Below are 23,120 nucleotides of genomic sequence, written 5' to 3' on the forward strand. Positions count from 1 at the left end.
AAATATCTTAAGGTGGTATGGGAGTCTAAAATAAAAATGATAGAATTTGTTCATACTTTGCCAAAACGTAGTATCTATTGATACATGTTGAAAAATATAATAAAAATGATAGGTCACTGTGCATTTTCTCCAGCTACAGGACGGGACAAAATGACACATTTTATATGGATTATGCAGGAAAAAACACCATTTTGTGATTAGAAACTAAACAAAATGATACAATTGTTAAATACTTCAGGAAAAGATAGCTTTCAGACATTGCTTTTAGAATATCAAAAGAAAAGATAGGGTCACCGTACGTTTTTTCCTGCTCAAATACAAAATGGGAAAATTCCATGTAGAATCCTTCAGAAAAAATGCACTGTTTTAGAGTAACCTCCCCTTAAAATGCCAATTTAATTTTTTTTTTTAAACCAAAAATAATTGACATTTGCAAAAATGTTAATATTTATAAGTTATATTCTTATAAATTGGTTCTTATCAATGAAAATTCACATTAAATATCTGCATTACTGCATCAAATTTTGCTAACCTGATGGAAAATCTGGACCTTTGTTTATCTGTTTTTTACAATCCAAGATGGAGGAAGACACCCATACCACCTTAAATAAAAAAAATGATCCTGGAGAAATAGACCTTTCTTTTTTTACAGCTGTTTTTTTAATTTAATTACGACATGACTTACGTACAACCAATGTTCTCATTTGAAAGAAGAACTTTGGGTATAATCAGCTTGATCGGTCTTTTTGAAAAACTTGGCATGAAGGTATGAAAGGGTTTGTATTCATTTATGTATTCTTTAATTTATAGACTATGAAACTCTGTTCATATTTTGGGATGTCAAGTGTTTTAAATTTTTGTAAGTTCTCTCTCATACTCTTTTCTGTTAACCCAATCCAGATCTTCTTAAAATGTTGCGATTGTAAAAATCATACATTTGAAACTATTAATATTTCTACATCTAAAAATGCTAAAATCTAAACTTGAGTAAATAAAAACAATATCTTTTATAGAGGTTATTCATCTGCAGTTTCTGGTAATGGATCAGCTGTCCTTGTGAAATCTATATCGACATAGTTTGTCCTGTTTTCAGCTCCAATGATAACACGTCGATTTTTTGGCTTCCTGGTGAAGGATACTTCTATGTATGTCAAACCATCCTTATTTTTTCTCTAAAAATAAAAGTTGAAATCACTTATAAGATGAACTTATAAATTAGGTCCTTGATAATGTTGATACTTGTTAAATATTCTACTGCATTTGTCAAGTCATGAGTGCGTACTTAAAATAACTCTTCCTTTTTAAAGTAAAAATTGCATCTCATTTTAATAGTAAAAAAATACATAAAATAAATTATAATTCAAATTAGCAATCTAAGTCATTTGATATGGGTTGTATAGGATAAACTTACATTTTCCTAATTAAGCAAACTTTAAATAATAGACTGAATTGGTTAAAATTCAATAAGATAATTTTTTTATAAAAACTTCAAAAATATTAGATAAAAATAAGGGTTATATTTGCTCTCGATTTTAAAAGATTGTTTTTCTGAAAATCTAGATAACACTTATCTACGCTTAATTTTTAACATTTTTATCATTAAATTTGAAATTTTGAAATTTTCTGTTGTATATTGATTGATACTTTGTAAAAAGCCGGGCTTCAAAGTTATTGTGAAATTGCCTATTCTAGAGGTGGCGTGAATCAGATGTGGATACCTATAGATTCCAAAGATCTTTTAGAGTACATAACATCTAATACTATTTCGTCTTGCAAAAGTATTAAAACATTTGACTTTTCTACACTTTATACACAAGTATTCCCAATTCCAAACTAAAAGACAAATTAAAAGAATTGGTATTGCTTTGTTTATTAAAAAAGAGTGGCCAACGTAGACATGGTATATACAAGTATCTTGTCTTAGGGAGGGATAAATCCGAATTTGTAAAGAATCACTCTGATACAAAAAACAAATCTCTGAAAATGACAATATCAAGATGCTTGATTTCTTGATTGATAACATAATTGTTACGTTTGGAAGACGTGTTTTTCAATAGACTGTCGGAATTCCAATGGGAACTAATTGTGTCCATCTCCTTGCCGACTTGTTTTAATATCATTACGAGGCTGACTTCATACAGAAACTTCTTAGGAAGAAAGATAAGAAATTAGCAATATCCTTTTACTCTACTTTCCGCTATATAGACGATGTTCTCATTAAATAATTAAAAGAATTGGTGACTATGTTGAACGAATCTATCCCATCGAACTAGAGATAAAGGATACTACAGATACAGTTCAGTCTGCCTCATATCTTAACTTACATCTAGAAATTGACAATGAGGGTTGGTTGAAAACGAAACTTTACGACAAAAAAAAAAATGATTTCAGCTTCCAAATTATGAACTTTCCATTTCTATGTATCAACATTCCAGCAGCTCCTACATACGGAGTACATATTTCTCAATTTATACGATATTACTGGGCTTGTATTTCCTATCATGATTTCCTTGATAGAGGGTTGCTACTCACAAGGAAGCTATTAAACCAAGAGTTCCAAATGGTGAAGTTAAAATCATCCCTTCGTAAATTTTATGGACGCCATCAGGTTGAATGACTGTTATTGATTAACCGTTTCACAGATGATATAGCATATGTTTCTTATGTTGTAACTACAATCTCCTTCCCTTTTCACGAATGAAACCTACTGTACAAGACTATTTACCAGATTTGTTATAACATAAGCAACACGACGGGTACCACATGTGGAACAGGATCTGCTTACCCTTCCGGAGCACCTGAGATCACCCCTAGTTTTTGGTGGGGTTCGTGTTACTTAGTCTTTAGTTTTCCATGTAGTGTTTTTTGTACTATAATTTGTCTGTTTGTCTTTTCTTGTTGAGCCATGGCGTTGTCAGTTTTTTTTTTATCTATGAGTTTGACTGCCTCTTTTATATCTTTCGCCCCTCCCTTGTTAAATATTTTGAAACCCAAAAAGTGTGTTTGAAACATGACCAAAAGGGATGTTAAGAAAAAAGACACCAGATCTACTTTAAGTTAACAAAGATTTATTAATAGAGGTATGAAGGATATAGGATCGCATTACTAATGATAAATCACAGCATTTGAATAAAATACTTTTAAAAGTCATAACAATGCTATTTCGACTGATGGTTTATGTCAATAATTTTACATCAAACTTATAATAGTTAACCATTTTCTTGGAATAGTTTTACGATTGTATTGAGTCTATTGACAAAATATTTAGATTTTAGATAACAAACAGGAACAATTGTTTGTTTAGTTTTATCCCGAATTTTCTATTCACTTTGCTTCTGATACACATTATTTATTTCAAAAAATTTACAATCAATCAATCACGTATTAAACCATGCTCAAGATTTGAGAAACTTGGATAAGTACTTATTACAACTAACCACTACCAAAACAGTAGCTGTAAATATAGAAAAGAGAAGATCTGGTTTGATGCCAATTCTACAACTCTCCAGAAGAGACCAAATGACACAGCAATAATGTCTGTCTGCATGTTTGTGCTACATGTAGGATGTATAAATCGTAGTCATCAAAATATGGCCATACAATTTTCTTACTTTTTTTTTAGCATACTTGTATGCTATAAACCATTGTTCAAGTATTACCATTTTATCTACACGTGATATCCGATTCTTTTACACAAGAAAGAGAAACGGCATAGAAAAAAAACATATATAAAGTTAAACAAACCCGTCCAGATTGCTTTGTTTTCGATGGCTGACGTATAAGCATATCTGCACTGCCTTGATTTGCATAAGTAGTGTCATCCTCTGTGAAATTTATCTCTGAAAATATTAATTAACAAAATTAAATGTTAATTATAGGTGCATGGTAAATAGAAAATATGTGTAGCATGACAAGGAGAAGACTACCTTATAAAAAAGGTCATCGAAAGCAAGTAAACGTTATGGTTTGGTTCAGTTTTGACGAAAATATTGCCAATCAAGGTGATACTATGATACTACATCAGCATCAGACATAACATTATAAGCATATCATGTAGGTAGACACCTTCTGGCGCAGTCATGACGGGTGCCCCATATGGAGCAGAATCTGCTTACATTTCCGAAGCATCCCGGGTTTTGATTGGGGTCGTGGTGCTCAGGTTTGTTTTGCAATGGCGTTGCCAGCTTTTGTTCGGCTTATGAGATTGAATTTTCCTATGATACCTTTTGCCTCCTTTTTATTATTTGGGTTTCTTTTTTATTTTATTAAATTTTCATCCAATGCCAGACATATTATTCAGAAAACTAATAGAAGCACAAGTTGTGAGGAGACACACTCAAACGCACTCACAAAACATGTTTAACCCCGCAGCAGTTTGACATCTTTACAAAGTCAGGAATCTATAGCCTAAAATTGGTTAGTGTTGTGTGGTTTGTAAAATTTGGTTCATGTGTATGTTTCGGAGTTAAGCGTCGCGTTCACTTCGGTGAACCATTATGCAATATTCTTCATGGACCAGCTGAGGCCAGCATACAGACTCGGGATTTTCTCGCTGCGTTGAAGACCCATTGGTAGTCTTGGTCTGTTTTCTTCTCTCTGTTCGTGGTTTTCTTTCTGTACCACATTTATCGTTTCCATTATCTATTCTATTAGTTTTTAAGAAAAATTAAAATTGACCAAACTATTGATTGTCATCGGTCACGCTATTTCGATAGATTGATCATCGTCAAATTAGGGTGAAACTTTGTCACTTATAATTGCATGGTGTTTTATTTGATTTAAATTCAACATCAACAAAATGTAAATAGCTTACTTCTATTTGATTTGTCTACAACTGCATATTCATCATTTGCTGTTTCAACTTCGTCTTCTAAAATACAAAAAAAAAGTAAATCGAAGAAATATGCCTACCCCCTCCCTCCTTCTTAAATGAATAAAAATACAAAATATTTTTTTCCGGCGCATGTTTATATTTCTGTCACAAGTCATGCATCTCATCTGATTCAGGAGTTGTCTTATATACAATTTATGTCTGAAATCAGCAAAGACCCATCGAAACAATACTTAATACGAAACTTATGCGGGATTTTCTCGCTGTATTGAAAAACCATTTGTACCAAATATGATATGAAAAACTAAGACCGTCTTTGAAGTACTGTTATTTTTAACCCCAAAGTAGTTGTAATAAGGAACAAACCATTAAAGACAATAAGCGTTTACGATTTCCATAGCACTGAAAATATGAAAACTTTTTGAAAAAAACCTTCGAATATTAATGTTTTGTACGCCTGACGCGCGTTTCTTCTACATACGACTCATATAAAACTAACCAGTGACAATCGAATCAACAGTTTAAACGTTACTAAAACAGAATATTTAAAAGTGACTTACCCTTGTAATGTACCTTTTTAGATTTGGATTTGGGTTTAACAACAGAAGCATATTCTGCATTCGCAGGTTCATTAGACATGTGAGTATCTTCGTTTTCTAAATGAGTAAAAAAAAATACAAAATACAGCGTGTCTGACCTTAAAAACATAAAAATATGCAATGTTAACAGGCATACTCGTCCATTTCAGAGAAATCAAGCGGCTTTCTCTAAAAATATCTATTACACGCCAAAAAGAAACACATATTTTGTTGCTGTGATTTTCAGCATTTAAACTTACTGGTTTCATATTCTCTCTGTTCTATAAACAAAACTCTGTAGAATCTTGAATTAGAATAGCCAATTCAAATTTTTAGGCAATACAATTTCATATTACAAAGGATTCGTCTGTACCTTATAGAAATATATCGAAAATTGCTCGTACTGATCTAATAAAGACCGAATGGTCTGATATTGATTTTTATTTTTCGTTTTGTATAAATAAAGCAAAATCTCAGCATAATCTTTATTTGTTAGATTTTTACATGTTATGATATGTATTAAGTATGAAAAGACAAAATAATTTAATAGTAGTAGGACGCCTTTTTTAAATTCAACATCTTCAATAAATAGTATTCAAAAAGTAAAATCACAAAAATACTGAACTCAGAGGAAAATCCAATCGGAAAGTCTATAATCACATGGAAAAATCAAATGACAAAACACATCAATAACGAATGGACAAGAACTGTCATATTCCTGACTTGGTACAGGCATAAACCTGGATTTTCATTTGATTTGATTAGTAATATTCTGTTTCCTTTTCTTGCGCAATGACTTTGTTTAGAAAGTAGGATCTGACAATTGCGTCACAAATTCTCCATATTATATTGGTTTTAAAAAATCAACATACAATGTACACAATTTTAAGCATCTCGACAATACTTAGATTTGTCTTTTTGAATTTAATATGTATGCTAATAATATTTCTAGTTCACTTCTAAAAATATGTAGATAAATCAGTACGATCCGACAGTTGAACTAGAGTTGAATGATATAAATAAAGTATACAACAGGACTGTGTGAACAACTGATATATACTAGTTTAAAAATTTCAAAATATAGAAGTTAAAATTATTTAACGTTGATATTTACCTGTGTTTCGCCGTTTGAATTTCTGTTGTACCTTATCAACTGCTGCATACAACACATTGCTTTCTGTTGGTTCTAAAATAAAATTTAAGTAATAATATATTTTTGTACAGAAACATTGTAGACATACAAAATCGCAGAAAACTTAGACACAGAAAATGAACGAAACTAGAGGATATTGTAGTTGGTTCAGAGGTTAGATGAGAATTTCACCATCTTAAGGATGTTTGCATCTCACGGTTTGGATTTTTTGTCAGATTTTTTAAATCCTCTGGTTTTTTCCATTTGAATGCCTTAAAAAAATTGCCAATGGACCCCTCTTTTTCTTTTGATACATTTTTTACATGTATAATGATAAGCCATTTGTAAAAGTCTTATAAAATCTTATTTATTTTTAATAGTTTTGAGAGCTTTAACTGGGCAATGATGAAGCCATGAAAGATCAAGAGAGAACATTTTCGCGCCCAAATTCCAATGGCTAATATCTCGAAAACAGGCACATTGACCCTATATTTTTTTAAATCTTTTTATTCCTCAATTAAGCCCCTATCAATATAGATTTGTGTTATGGAAATCTATTTATTAAGAAACTGAGCAGCAAACAGTGCAATTTCATCTTGTAATTTGAAGTACCAAGAGAATTTTAGAAACCTATGACCTGGCCTGGTACCAAATACATGCCTTACGCAGGCTATCAAAGGTTAGGGGAGATTTGGTGCCTTTAAACTAGTGTTGTACTTTTACACAACTCTCCTAGGTTAGGTGAAAGTTTGGCTTCTTAAAGCTTGGGTAATCCTTCGACATTCTGTAACAGTGGTTGTAGTTAGTTGCTGTATATTATATTAGTTTTTCGTTCATTATAAAGTCAGGTCCTTAGTCACGTCATTTGAATTGTTTTGAATATGTTATTTCGAGCATTTTACAGCTGATTATGCGTATGGATGTTGCTCAATATGAAAAAGTAAAATCACAAAAATACTGAACTTACAGGAAAATTAATTCGAAAAGTCCATAATCACATGGCAAAAGCCGTGCAGTGATCCATAATTGTTAATTTCTATGTCGGTTGGTCTCATGTGGAGAGTTTTCTAATTCAAAGTCATTCTACATCTTCTTATGTTTATATTCACATCAATAATTAAATCTGCTACGTGGCATAAGCCTCATGCAAGTTAAGACCCTCGCCAGTGTTTGTTTTTGTATTTCTATGCTAACTTGTTATTGTCCTTTGAACAATATTCTGTGGGTGGTGATAATTCCAGAAGAATTATAAAATATAGTAAAGTCTAGTAACATACCACTTGTGCTGCGTTTATTTCTTTTATTGAAAAACATATATAGAAAAATGACTATCATAAGAATTAGTGCAATAACACATCCAATACCAATAAATATCGGGGTCATGGAGGCTGATTTCGATGGTGATTTAACGGTAGGTTCCACTGAAATATAGGAATAAAAAAGTTAAGATGTACGTACATTATAAATCATTACTATTTTATTATTCTATCAATGTCGTAATAAAATATTTAACTGAATGCATGCTTTGATGATAAGCATTATAATATCAATAAGCAGATGTTGTATGAGTACGGCCAATAAGACATCTTTTCATCCAAGTCACAACGTATAAAAAAAGCGATCTTTAACGCAGAGCTTTGGCTTACACCGAACAGCAAGATATAAATGCCACCAAAATGACTAGTGTAAAACATTGTAAAAAGAAAAACCAACGTTCTTATCTGAATAAAAAGCGACAGAGTATTAACGGAGTTCAAGAATGCACAAAATTCTGGATAGTAAGATTTAATTCCTAGACTATAAAAAATGGAATTAAATAAATAGATAGATCAATGAGCCAATTTATGGTGATAAACGAGCTACAAATATGACAGAACGTAATTGCAACCAACAACAAAGACCGATTTACATGCTCTTGATGTGAGACAGACACATACAGAACGTTACACGATTAAATGTTTGAGCTTTTGTTTTTGCCTTTAAATTTGTTTACGATCTTTTCGTTTTGACTTTTCTTCGGAGTTCAGTATTTTCTTGATTTTATATTTCAGCAATCTCAGGCATGTGTGTAAAAGCCTAACAAGAAAACTAACGTTACATTTTTCTTAGTAAAGGTTTGACTCATCAGCTCAGCCCTCGGTATGCAAAAAGGCTATACAAAAAAGTACAAAAGAATATAATAAGTAACGATTTGAGAGTAATCCCAGTTTCTAAAATCTCAAAAGTAGCCAGTTTTAACAAATAAATGAACGATGATTTCAAATGACATCTATTAATAGGTATCAGTAAAGTTTTTTTTCTATCTACAGAGAAGCATCTAGTTTAACAAATAATATTAGTAATAATATTGATTGATATCGTAATGTGACAAAACCACAAAATTAAAATGGTTCAAATAAACTTGTTCGATTTATGAAACTTCTGATTTCAGAAGTAAACAAAATGGATGTCATTGAATACTGAAATACTCCAGTATCTATCAGTAGAATGGATCATGGATTATCAAAGTGATACTTGACTAATAGGTTTTTGTTAGGGCATGGCCTTTTTCATAAAACTTATTTTCTTGTGAACAGGTGCATCCAACATATTATAGTCATTACGGATTATTAACAATTAAATACGTTTCGCGTGTTTGTGCTTTATTCGTACACGCTTAATATCCATTATATATCGTTTAGAAAAAAATATATAAAAGTCACGCTATATATTCTTGAATGAGGACTATACTCGAGAAAATCCTTGCTATATCGACACTTCTGATTAAGAATTTTCGTTGGCAGAACGGCAATTGAAAAAAATACCCTGATGTGCCCATCCCCAACTTCTCAAATAAATAATAAAACTCGGTGATTTATGTAACCCAGGGTTGTTGTTTCATTGACTTTAATGTGTATTCATATAAATAACTATTTTTGGGGAAAAAAGGAAAAGCAGCTTATTATTACCAATAAAACAAATTTAAATTCAGATAGAAACAAAAGATATTATAAAACAAAGCAACATGAAAGAAAAAAAACAGCCTAGTATAAACATAAAACTTAAGCAAAAAAATATATGAGCTTACCTTCTGTTTTGAATTCAAGTGATGCATTCCTGTATCCATTTTTGTTTGTTGACAAAACCATAACGTGATAAAAAGTGTCAGGTTTAAGCTGATCCAATATGTAATATACCTTACTCCCCGTTTTGGTGTCACCAGTTTGAACAATATTCTTGGCCTCGTCACCATCTGTGGTTTTAAAATGAACGGTAAATGTTTGCTCATGTCCACCATCGAATCCAACAATCCAGGATAAATTAACTGATCTAAATGTTGTTGTTTCGACAGAGAAATTAAGCGGTGCTTCTGGCTTATCTGAAATTAAGATAAATCAACTGTATTAATTTACGTTATTCAAAATCACCAAATTAAAATACTTTTATTGATCTAAAAATGTTTTAATAACATATTTTACTCAAAGGTAGATTCAAAGGGTGAAAAGTAACAGCTTCAGGTAAAGGATGATTTATGTTTTTTAGAGATCAAATCAAATCCTTCATTTACATCTGGTGGGTCAGTATCATTATGTTTTGCCCAGTTTTGACAGACAACACATACTACAATGCTTCAGGACTGCTTCGAATTTGAACGAAATATTTATGACCGATATATTAAGTATAAGTAACATGACGGGTGTACCGGATGAAGCCAGTATTGTTTAACATATAGGAGTGCCTTAGATTATCAAGAGTTTGTGTGATTATATTGTTTTGCCTAATCAAAAGGTGCTTGTGCAGTGTTTTGTAGACGACATATTTTCGTTTTGTTCTTCAATGTTTTGAAACTTCTATTGTCACTTTTCTTTTGAATTTAGATTTATTAACAACTTGACACAATCTTCCCTGTATTTATGTTAAAATCTTTGTATTCACGTTTCAATCGATAAAAGACTTTTTATTATTCATATTGAAAATTAAAAAAAAATCTTTCGTGAAATCAAATTACGAATAGATAAACAAAAAAAAAAAAATGCTAAGATACACAATTTTCAAATTGAAGCTACATATTTAAATCGGCAAAGGATATTATAAGCCAACAACAGGTTTTTAACGATAAGGAAATATAATCTCCCATCACAACAGCCTAGTATATGTAAACGACTATCATTTAAAGCAAATATTAAACTGCAACAACATGGGAAATGATTAATAGAGTCTTAAAATATAATGTTAAGGTTCTAATCAAGTCCCAAGGCACCGATTATTATTCATGGTAGGAAAATATTAATATAAATGAAAATGTGGTATAATTGCCAATGAGACAACTCCCCACAATAAACCAAATGACACAATAATGAACAAATCATTTAAAAATGATGTTCGAATGTCAATAATGAGATCTTAAAAAATGTAATTATAATCACACTCACACTTAAACATTATAATCTAGAGATAACCTTCGATCTGCAGCAGTAACAGAGTGTGTATACCATTGCATATGTAATAAACAGCTGCGCCATGAGCGCATGATACGCCCGACGTCTTATGTGGTAGTGTTATGCAATAACCATAAATAGTTTATGAGAAAGTTTTAAGCAATAACCATATATTGTTTTAGAGACACGGCGGGACATGTGAAACCCCCCACCCTGTTTTTTTTTTTACAAAAACTAAATATTACCAAAATAAAATTTTGAATCAAAACCAAAATGTATACAGATCTTTAGATTAATATATCAAAGAATTGTGTAAAGTTTTAAGCAATAATCATAACTTATTTTTGAGATACGGCGCGACATGTAAAAAACACTCCCCTGTTTTACAAAATACTCAATAACTCAAAAATAAAATTTTGAATAATTCACCAAAAAGTATACAGATCTTTAGATTAATAGAACAAAGAAGTGTGTAAAGTTTTAAGCAATAATCATAAATCGTTTTTCAGATACGGCACAACATGTAAAAAAACCCCTCCCCCTTTTTTTACAAAATACTAATAACTCAAAAATGAAATTTTGAATCATCACCAAAAAGTATACAGACATTGAGATTAATATAACAAAGACATGTGTAAAGTTTTAAGCAATAATCATAAATAGTTTTTGAGATATGGCGCGACATGTAAAAAAACCCTTCCCCTTTTTTACAAAATACTCAATAACTCAAAAATGAAATTTTGAATCATCACCAAAAAGTATACAGATATTGAGATTAATATAACTAAGAAGTGTTTAAAGTTTTAAGTCATAATCAAGAATCGTTTTTGAGATACAGCGCGACATGTGAAAAAAACACACCCCTGTTTTAGTTATAAAGTGCCGTAACTCAAAAAGTTTAAATCTTATTTTCACCAAAAAGTATACAGATCATTTGACCATCATAAGAAACAACTATATTAAGTTTCATGAAATTTGGATAAGTCGTTCTCAAGTTACGGTGCGACATGTTTACGCCGGACAGACGGACAGACAGACGGACAGACGGACGGACATCGGACATTTGTATACCATAATACGTCCCGTCAAAATTTTGACGGGCGTATTAAAATTAAAATGCAGTCAAACTTGAGCATATATAAAACATTTGTTTTGAACTGTTACAAGACTTGCTAATCTCTCCCTGTAACAAATGTCAAACGAACTGATACAATCAGAAATACTGATAATAATGACAATAATTAAAAGTATTATTATAATCAATTCTTAAGAAATTATTATTAATAATAATAATAATAACAATAATAATAATACTAGTAATATAATTGAAAATGAAGGTTCTTTGCAATCGACTGTTCGATTTATAACTAACAATTAAACCTTAAGCAATCAACAGTTTAGTCGTGCAAAACAATATTATAATAATAATAATAATAATAATAATAATAATAATAATAATAATAATAATAATAATAATAATAATAATAATAATAATAATAATAATAATAATAATAATAATAATAATAATAATAATAATAATAATAATAATAATAATATCTACAATGATTATTATAGGTTGTAGTTATTGTAGTATTCTTTGAATAAGTTATGTTTTTTTATTTGAATAACAATCGTAATTTCAGAAAAACAGAAATGACTTCTGTGCATGTATATGCTGCATACTTATGTTATGATATTTTTACCCGTTTATATGTACATAACTTGAATAATCAAGTACGAATTGTATTGAAACAAAAAATGTAATTACCTTCCAGTTGTAAAGTGATATTTTCCACAATACATCCTAATGTATTGCAAATCTTTATTCCATGTACACCAAAATCATCTTCCGAAGTTATTCGTATAGTGGAACTGATGTTATGTTTGTAATCGTATTTGTCTTTTAGGACCGTCCATACGATTCTAGGCATACGAAGCCACATTACAGTTGGTGCCGGAAATGATACTACATTCATTACTATGTTTACATCGGTGTTGACCTTTGTACCTATTTTGAGTTCTGTTTTAACATCCCGAGGTTTACCTGCAATTTATATTTCAATTGTTAACAGACCAATTTCTCTTAAAATGTTAGATTAAACATTTATTGTTTTATTCAAATTCCTCATATCGTTTTTTATTGCACGACTTTCAGAATTTTTTTATTAAATCGTTTCATCTTCTTTATATGACAAGTGAAGCTCAGAAGCATAATTGAAATGTAATTTACCTTATTAACGTATTAACATTCAATATTTGAACACTAGTAAACGAATGTAGTAGTTTTATCGGTCAAATACAACCTCTGAATATTATAGGTTAGACAATACTTGGTCATGTTTTTTGAAGATTTAAGCCCAAGGCGAAGCCGAGGGCTTAAATTTTCATAAAACAGGACCAAGTTTTGTCTGACCAATTTAGAACCTATTCACACTTTCGAGTGACCATACAAAATTATCCTTTCCCATTGTAATATTCAAACCTAAATAAGAGTTCTTTTTTTATAGTGATCTAAATGTTAAACATAGGGATGTAATATATGTTTACTTAATTGTCTATATTTTTACATTTTGTGAGAAAAAAAAGTCAGTTAAAATGGCCTTCATTCAATTTTCATATTGGTATTTGATGTATCTAGCAAAATACCTAATATGCATAAAAGTAGATGCGAGATATTCGTAAGCGCGACATAATTCCAACAAAAAAGATAAGATATTACATTTGGCAACAACTGACGATATTCCTGACTAAAGACAGACATGTGTCAGAGCTGAAATAGGTTTCTATACCTCAATTAGCACCTGTTTCTACTATGTAAAATCAACATGAGTTCAGTTTTTCAATTGTGAAATACCCATTTCCAAGAAGCAACGTTCCAGTCATGCCGGCATATGGAGAATAAATCAACCAAATGATACAATATTCGAGACCTTGCGTTGTCGTTAATGATTTTCTCGATAAAGGGTTGCTTCTTACAAGGAAGCAATTGAACCAAGGGTTCTTAGTATCAAAATTGAAGTCATATCTTCAAATATTATCAGATGCCATCACTAGTTGGTTAATCGCTAGCCAATAGTTTTGTCACAGAAAACTCCGGATCTGTTCCAATTGTTGGTACCACAATCCCGTCCTCTTTCCCTTGATTTTTACATCACCGAATAAGATTCATCACAAAATGTGTATTTACTATGAGTTAAACAATTGATGCCACTACATTTAACAGAGCAGGATCTGCTTCAACTTCAGTGGCACAGGAGATCATCCTGTTTAATGTTGAGGTTCGTGTTGCTCGGTGTTTAGTTGTTTTTTGTATGAATTGTTTTGTGAACTTATTTGTCTATTTTATGTCTTTCGTTTTTTGCTTAAGTGTTGCCATTTTTCTCGACTTCTAAGTTTGGAATGTGCCTTAGTATCACCCAACTCTTTTTTTCTTCTAAAATTTTTTTTTTTTTATTAACAACACGTTCAGTAAAGAATATAAATGAAAATCAATATAATATAAGCACTAGATTACATTAAAGGGACAATAAATAACAAAAACTATTAAAAGAATAGTGCTAATTATACTGTTTTTTTTTAAAATAGGTACTAAAAGCAAGCTCACAATTACAAAACCTGCTAGAAAAAAAAACCCATATTGTCATATACATTTAAAGTTGAAACGAGTGACCGGCGAAAAATAATGTTAATTCAATTATTGGACCAATGCATACAGATATCATAACCTTTGTCTTTTGTGCACGATTTTATCATTTTTTCGCATAAATTTCGTATAATCGTCAAAAAATATTGCAATCGGTCAGTGTTGTTATGAAAATATGGCAACTTATTAATGGTCATGTATTGAAGATACTAAGATATCGTACTAAGATAAACGATTGTCATCCGTTTGTAAACAATCAACAAAGAAGTATGGATATTCAGGTAAGCACGTGTAAAACAGGTACCCTTAGATATAGTTTATCTTGATGACGTAGCGATGTTTACGTTTGATTAACAATTCGCACTTGCGTATTGCCATCACTGGAGTTTTACGAGAAAGATCGCGCTGCATACGGAAAACATGTCGGCGAATTGTTTGCTGGAAGCAAGCAATTACAAAAAAGTAAACTTCTTCTAAATTTAGACAAATTATAAAATTTTCTGGAGAAAAAAGTATATGTTCATAAGTTTTATAATAACAACTAGCCATTAAGTTATAAAAAAAACATTTGCATTTTTTTTCACAAACAGAAGAGGATGACCTTATTTTAAATACCCTCAACAAATTAACACGAAAAAACCAAAAGAAGCCTTTTTGTATTAAACTAACACAAGTGAATTTATATTAAAAAAAACCATGGGTAGACATTATATAACAACGGTATACTTATAACCTTATCAATTAGTATATCAAGCCAATAAGACAACTTTAAATGACAATTCCAAAATGTTTTAGCTTCATAAACCATATAATCATAAAACGCTGGATGCGAAATATAACTTTTTATTAATGATACTTTCATAGTACATTTCTGTATAGGTGATGAATTTTAGCAGGATTTGACCAGTTTTTGTTATCTGCCTTTAAACCTTTTTAGTGGTGAAAATTTAAAGGAAATTAGAATATGAGACTCACTCTATTTAGACATCACTCCCAAGGGAATACTAATTAACAACTTGTTCTGTTTTAATAAAATTTATATATGATGTTACCATTTGAAATTCTAATATCAAGGATACTATTTATTGTTGTATCAGATCATTTTTTCCACTTCAATTAAGAGTCAAATATTAAGTCACTTAGAATGGTTTATCGTTACGGACATAACCTCCATTTGCCAGCCGAAATTTTTGGACCACTTTCCATCAAACACACTTTCCAGTAACAATCCACATCAACACCCTTTCAATCCGATTGAACTGCCTTGCAATCATTATATTTTGTGTTAATTGCTTATTTGTCTCGTCCTTGGAAAACATGTTTTTGCACTTGACATTTAATAAGCAACAATCGATGTAAGTCTCATGATATTTTCAAAAATTGATATTTTCCTTGCAAAAAAGTCACTTTTCTAGATTAAACATGTCTATACAAACTAAATATGATAAACAAAATGATGTCCCATATAGATAAAAGAAGTTGCATATTATGTCTTTTCTACTTGTTTTATATAGAAATTATATTTTCTTGATTATAATACATTTTCTACCCTGTAAAGTAATTATGTACTTGTCAATGAGTTTTAGAAAAAGTTTTCAATTCTCATAGATATTTAGAGATCCTTGTTAATATATTTTTTTGCTGTAACGATTTAACAACACTTACACTTGATCTCCAAGTTGACTGTTTTCTTGTCTCCATACGCTATCCCATTACTAGCGTGTATCGTAAAGTTTCCAGAATTTTCACATTTAAGAGAAGGTAGTTTTGTTGTGAAATCATCAGACCGTTTGGTATAAAGTAATGTTGGAAACTTCATTAAAGAGGAGTTTATTACTATTTGCGGATCTGGGTTACTTTTAATACGCAGTGTAATCGTTAGATGATTGCCTTCATTGAAACTATAGATTGTATGTCTTCCCGATCCATATGTTTCGTTTTTATCACTTAGCCAAAGTGACTCAATTTTTGGAGAATCTGAAACGAAATATACAATACTTCATAACAATGAACAGCTTCAAATACAATACAGTTATCTCTATTCTAATGCAAAACAAGTTCATAATTAAATTCCAATCATTATTTCAGTGTAAAATCTTCATTAAAGAAAATTCCGCGAAAAGATGTTATCTTCTTTGGTCCCAACACTAGACGACGTCATAGGTATGCTTCCGGCGTCAAACATAAACACCGGGCGTTTTCTGGCTTCTGTGCCGCTTCAGAATATAATAAAATTTGTTAAAAAAAGGATTTTTAGGTGCAACATGTGAGTTTTATGGCTTATTGTAGAAATTACCTTTCAATACATTCAGCAATTCAAAATGTCGGCTACCTAAGTATACAAACTAATTGCATTATAATCATATATTGTCCGCTTGGATGTAAAACACGCGTACAAAACATTGTGCCTCATTCACATTTATATTGTGACATTCTACAAACTATTTGAAAATGGATATTTTTTAACATTACATGACATAAACACAAAAACAAAAATAAAAATAAACGCCATCAACCCTTGCCAAAAAACAACCACAATCATGTTTAAATCAATCCTTCTTCAATCTTTTCAAATAAACTATTCAAAAGTCATTGTTCAGCAAAATACGACCTGTTCAAAATTGCACAAAGCTTTTAACTCTCTCGTGCATACTAAATTCTATGTTAAGTCATTTTTGGGTAACATCATCAAATGCATCTAAATTTCGAAACATTTTTCACTTTTTAACCGAAAGAAAATTCATAAAAATACGTTGTTGGTGAACGGTTAAATCGTAAAGTAAGGTAAATTAAACCTGCGTTTTATTTACTAAAGTGTTTTTGCATTCTAATTCAAAACCAGATACTTTAATCTATAATTTTCCTTGTATATTTAGATTTCTCTGTAAAGCACACTGTGTTACAATAAATCGTTTGGGCCTCGTTGGCCGAGCTGTCTGAGCAGTTACTACTGTAAACACTAGCCAGTCAACACTGAGGTTGTGAGTTCGAACCCCGTTCGTGCGGTTGCACTCGACTCCAACCTTAATTGACTAGGATTGTAAGTTTTCCTATCGAAGGTCGGTGGTTTCTCCGGGCATTCCGGCTTTCTCCACAAATAAAAACTGGACGCCACGAAATAGCCTACATGCTGTGCTTAAAAGTTGCGTTAAAACAATAAAAATCAAATCAATAAATCGTTAATTCCTAATTCGTAATATTTCAATTGAATTGAGGTGTGCTGGAAAATAAGGTCAAGCATAGCTCGCTATCTGTCACGTTATTAACTAGAGGCTCTAAGGAGCCTGTGTCGCTCACATGATATTTACAATTAATGCATGGAATAATGAAACTGTTATACAGTTGCTCTAGTTTCAGAGATACTAGTAACTGCTTTTTCCCCTACGTTCTATTTTAGCCATGTATGCCATGTTGTTTGGCAGGCAGAGTCATCGGACACATTTGTAAACTAAACACCGTAATGCTTATTTGTGGCCGAATTTAGTTAAATTTGTCTTAGTTGTTTTAGGAGAAGACTTTTGTAAAAATTAATCAAAATTTACGAAAAATTGTTAATTTTGACTTTAAAGGGCAATAACTCGTTATGGTGTCAATTGACCATTTTGGTCATGTTTACTTATTTGTAGATTTTACTTTGCTGAACGTTATTGTTGTTTACAAATTATCGCTATCTATAATAATATTCAAAATAATAAAACAAAAAACAAAAAAAAATCCTTAAAATTAAAAACCAATTGTTCAGAGAACAATTGAAAGTCTTTCCACATCAAAGAAATGTTTTTCATACTAATGCGATAAATAATGGTTTAATTATATTTTTGATTGATGTAAGGGAGATAATATGCTACTTCCGGTAAAATGAATGTCACTTCCGGTCTCATATGATAGCTTCTTTCACACTGATTCCAAAAATATATAGTTTCTATATACTTTTGTATGTAGAATTGGTGATAATTGGCCACTTCCGGTTTGTTAGAAGTAAATTTTAGTCTTCAGTAATCAGTTTATGTATCTATATGTCAAAATAAGTGGATTCTGAGTAATTTTATATGAAAAAATTGCAAATAAGGCTACTTCCGGTTTTCTCAAGGTCACTTCCGGTAGTGACCTTGAGAAAAAAAAAATAAAAAAAAATAAATATAAAACAATTGTTAGATAGTCTTTTCACTCCACAACATGAATAATTGATTTTTTGATTGATTGATTGATTGATTAGTTGGTTGGTTGGTTGGTTGGCTAATATACTAATTCAACCCATGGGATAGGGTCTCTTTGAACAAGCGAAAAAGAAACTAATGCGATCTTGGAACCCGTATTAAACAGATTTATTGATTAGTTGATTGGTTGGTTGGTTGGTTGATTGATTGATTGATTGAATGATTCATTCATTGATTGGAAGTCTGCATGGCACTCTCTCTCTCTTAGCGAGGCCTAGGACTTAAAGTCGGTATTCTGACCGACGACGTGGCTGCGTACTTATACATCTTGCACTCTCAAACAGACAGCCTATATACCTTACATCTTCATTTATTTTAAATTTACTCTATTTCATTTTGGAACTCGTACTTCGTGGTTTCTTTTACATGCTGTTTGCATTTTGTTTGAACTTGTAGGAAAAAAACTGAGTAACGTTTTGTCTTGGAAGTTTCACATTCTATTTTTGGATATGGAATGTTTGATTCTAATTTTAGGTCCGCGCGCGCGAGGGTGTTTTAAAGTCACGTGACGTTCAAATATATATGTCTGGATATTAATTTCTTTTCAGGGGAGACCGTTGAACAGAGCACATGTGTATTGATCGGAGAAGCACGATCACTATTGGTTTTATTATTTACAGGTCATTGATGATGGATCATGCATGCATCTTACGTTCACATGTTTCCGGGAGCACATACTTATATTTTACTGCATGTTTGGAAATTTGATTGTAGGAATTCAGCTATATTTACGAATTAAGGAGCAATTTTTTACGTCATTGAATTTTATTTCTCAATCAAGCGCACCGCACCTAACGGGAATGTTTTTTATTGATTCATTTTGTATATTTTACAGGTTAACTATTGTCGTTCAATGCATTCACACAAACATACTGCTGTTATTTTAGTATTCTAACGAATCATTCTTCCATTAATTTCAGAAAACACATGAATTGGAGCAGATTTTTGCCGGGATGAATTTCTATTTTAGACGTTTGTTTATTAGAAGGATTTCATTTTTTAAATTAAAATGTACAGGACTGAACTTCAAGGCGAAATGGGATTCCTCCAAAAAGAAAAAAAACAAGAAAAAAAGGGGGGGGGGGGGTCTGAGGATGGCGAACCTTGGTTGATAAAACACAATAAGATGCATGTATACATTATGATAGCTGCAAAGTTTGAGCTAAAATTAAATCATTTTGTTCATTTTACCGTTTCAGTGGCATGGAACCCTTTAAACCATGACGCGTACCATTTCCACAGAAACTGACCACTAATATCGTGTCGCGACTAACATTTTGGTCCAATTTTTTTCATACGGCTTAGTGTTTACGTGTTTCAAAAATAATACTACAAATTTATTTGCTGAAGGCAAAATTATGAAAAATAAATGTTTGATTTTTTTCTGAAAATCTTATACCCGCGAGACTCCTTAAGAGGTCAATTGACCATTTTGGCCATGTTGATTTATTTGTAGATCTACTTTGCTGAACATTATTGCTGTTAATAGTTTATCTGTATCTATAATAAACTCACCATAGATATAAGGATTGAAATTTTATATGTACGCCGAACGCGCGTTTCGTCAACAAAACACTCATCAGTGACGCTCGAATCAAAACAATATTCAAGATAATAACCAAAAACGGCAAAACATCCTTAAAATTACCAATTCAGGTGCAGCAACTCATCAACGTTTTTTTCCGATTCGTCTGAAAATTGAAGACAGATAGATCTTTACCTGATTAACAATTTTGCTCAATATGCTTTGGTTTCGGAGATATTAGCCAAACATCTACATTTTACCCAGGGGGGTTATGTTCAATTTGTAGCCATGGCGGCCATCTTGGTTGATTGACTGCGTTATCGGACACATTTTAAAAAATAGATGCGCCAATGATGATTGTGGCTAAGTTTGGTTAAATTTGGCCGAGTAGTTTTAGAGGAGAAGATTATGGTAAAAGTTAACAACGACGACGGACGACGGACGCAAAGTGCTGAAAAATGCTCACTTGGCCCTTCGGGCCATGCGTGCTAAAAAGGACATTTTTAAATGTTTTATTCTCATTTAGTCGTGTAAACTGAAACATTCAGATGATAAACCTTTATCCACTTCACTTTTTGTATTGGAGTAAATCAGCTAATATACTCATCTTTCCCTAACATATCAATGTGGTACTTAATATGCGATGTTTTCTATTGTCTACCATAGACCAACATATACTAATGAAGTCTTTTTTTTTCATTGATTGAGTGGCAAATAGTCTATTTCAAATTCCTATGCTACACAGCTTCACCTATTAGTATTTCATGCCATTTTGACACATAACTCAAACAGCCTGATGCCATCACTATCTTTATTTAGAATAAATCATAAAAATTATATAATAATAAAATTGAGTATGGAAATGGGGAATGTGTCAAAGAGACAACAACCCGACCATAGAAAAAACAACAGCAGAAGGTCACCAACAGGTCTTCAATGTAGCGAGAAATTCCCGCACCCGGAGGCGTCCTTCAGCTGGCCCCTAAACAAATATATACTAGTTCAGTGATAATGAACGCCATACTTATTTCCAAATTGTACACAAGAAACTAAAATTAAAATAATACAAGACTAACAAAGGCCAGAGGCTCCTGACTTGGGACAGGCGCAAAAATGCGGCGGTGTTAAACATGTTTATGAGATCTCAACCCTCCCCTATACCTCTAGCCAATGTAGAAAAGTGAACGCATAACTATACGCACATTTAAAATTCAGTTCAAGAGAGGTCCGAGTCTGATGTCAGAAGATGTAACCAAAGAGAATAAACAAAATGACAACAATACATAAATAACAACAGACTACTAGCAGTTAACTGACATGCCAGCTCCAGACTTCAATTAAACTGATTGAAAGATTATGATTTCATCATATGAATATCAGGCAAAATCCTTCCCGTTAGGGGTTTAGTATCATACCATCATTACATATATGAGAAGAACATAACCCGTGTCATACCAACAACTGGTTTTTGAATAAATGTGTTTAGTTCCGATGCAAAGACTCTATAAGTGAATCAATATTAACGCCAAAATATGCAATATTTAATGACCTGACAACAGTATCGTAACTATATCCCTTCTTAATAAGTCTATTTAAAGGTTTTGTTAGTTTCTGAGGTGAATACTGACAGTTTTGTGCTTTATAAAGAATATTTCCATAAAAAATTGGATGTGAAATACCTGAAAGTATAAGAAGTCTGCATGTTGAGCTATATTTACAAATGATGTCCTTATACCGATGATAAAATTTAGTAAATGTTTTGACTAGTTTGTGATATCGAAAACCCTGGTGTAATAATTTTTCAGTAATACATAAATTTCTCTCGTTAAAATCTAAAACATTGTTACATACACGAGCGAATCGTACAAGTTGAGATATATAAACACCGTAAGATGGTGACAAGGGAACGTCACCATCTAAAAATGGATAGTTAACGATAGGAAATGAAAAATCATCTCTTTTATCATAAATTTTAGTATTAAGCTTTCCGTTTGTGATATAGATATCAAGATCGAGGAAAGGGCAGTGGTCATTGTTAGTATTAGCTTTATTTAAAGTAAGTTCAACAGGATAAATTTCTTTAGTATACATACTGAAGTCGTCATTATTGAGACCCAAAATATCATCCAAATATCTAAAAGTATTATTAAACCCTGCATTTGTTTTAATTTGTTTACATTATTGCTTTATACAAAACTTTATTTTTTTGATTGATGACCATAAGCGAATCATTGACGAAATCCTTTCAACATATGAGCTCATGTAATATTGATCATGCACTGTATTTCCCTTTTTTGGAGTTGAATTTGTGGGCGCTTACTACAGTCACAGCCTTATCATAAATCATCAGATTAAATAAGCAGAAGGAACGTTTCATGTATGATATTAATTTAATTATTTTACCCCATGTAATAGTGTAGAGAGTGAGGAGTTCAATGGAGAGTGGCGATCGAAACGTAACTTTGAATCTTCAATGAATGGCTTTTAAGATAATCACAAGTCTTTGTGAATCTTTGAAATTAAAAGTCATGTTGACGTTAGTACAAAATAAACCATTTTAAATCTTTATTCCATATCAACGCAACGCAACAAATCGAATATGACAATATGGAATATCTTTGTAAATATTTTAAAAATAAATGACTATGTAGTACAGTTTAGATTTCGTTAAAAATGAAAATCATTCGTTTTTATCACTATCACGCAAGACGATGTTCTGATGCTTTCTATAAAAACTGTAATCTGTCTATGTTTTCTAAGTTGTAATTTAGAGTAT

General features: G+C 31.5%; 1 protein-coding gene across 1 annotated transcript in view; it reads right to left on the reverse strand.

Annotated features, from left to right (window-relative positions):
- Positions 1-399: 399 nt before the first annotated feature.
- The window catches only part of LOC139523628 (neural cell adhesion molecule 2-like), a 58,715-nt gene continuing 35,994 nt past the window's right edge, over positions 400-23,120 (reverse strand). The window contains exons 6-14 of the mRNA XM_071317793.1: positions 16,268-16,579; positions 12,728-13,003; positions 9,609-9,899; positions 7,819-7,962; positions 6,524-6,595; positions 5,392-5,487; positions 4,814-4,870; positions 3,745-3,839; positions 400-1,172 (exon numbers count right to left, since the gene is read on the reverse strand). Of these exons, the coding sequence (XP_071173894.1) occupies positions 1,017-1,172; positions 3,745-3,839; positions 4,814-4,870; positions 5,392-5,487; positions 6,524-6,595; positions 7,819-7,962; positions 9,609-9,899; positions 12,728-13,003; positions 16,268-16,579 (1,499 nt within the window). The 3' untranslated portion in view covers positions 400-1,016. The remainder of the gene's footprint in view (positions 1,173-3,744; positions 3,840-4,813; positions 4,871-5,391; positions 5,488-6,523; positions 6,596-7,818; positions 7,963-9,608; positions 9,900-12,727; positions 13,004-16,267; positions 16,580-23,120) is intronic.

The sequence above is a fragment of the Mytilus edulis genome, chromosome 5 (assembly GCF_963676685.1).
Source record: "Mytilus edulis chromosome 5, xbMytEdul2.2, whole genome shotgun sequence".
Taxonomy (NCBI): domain Eukaryota; kingdom Metazoa; phylum Mollusca; class Bivalvia; order Mytilida; family Mytilidae; genus Mytilus; species Mytilus edulis.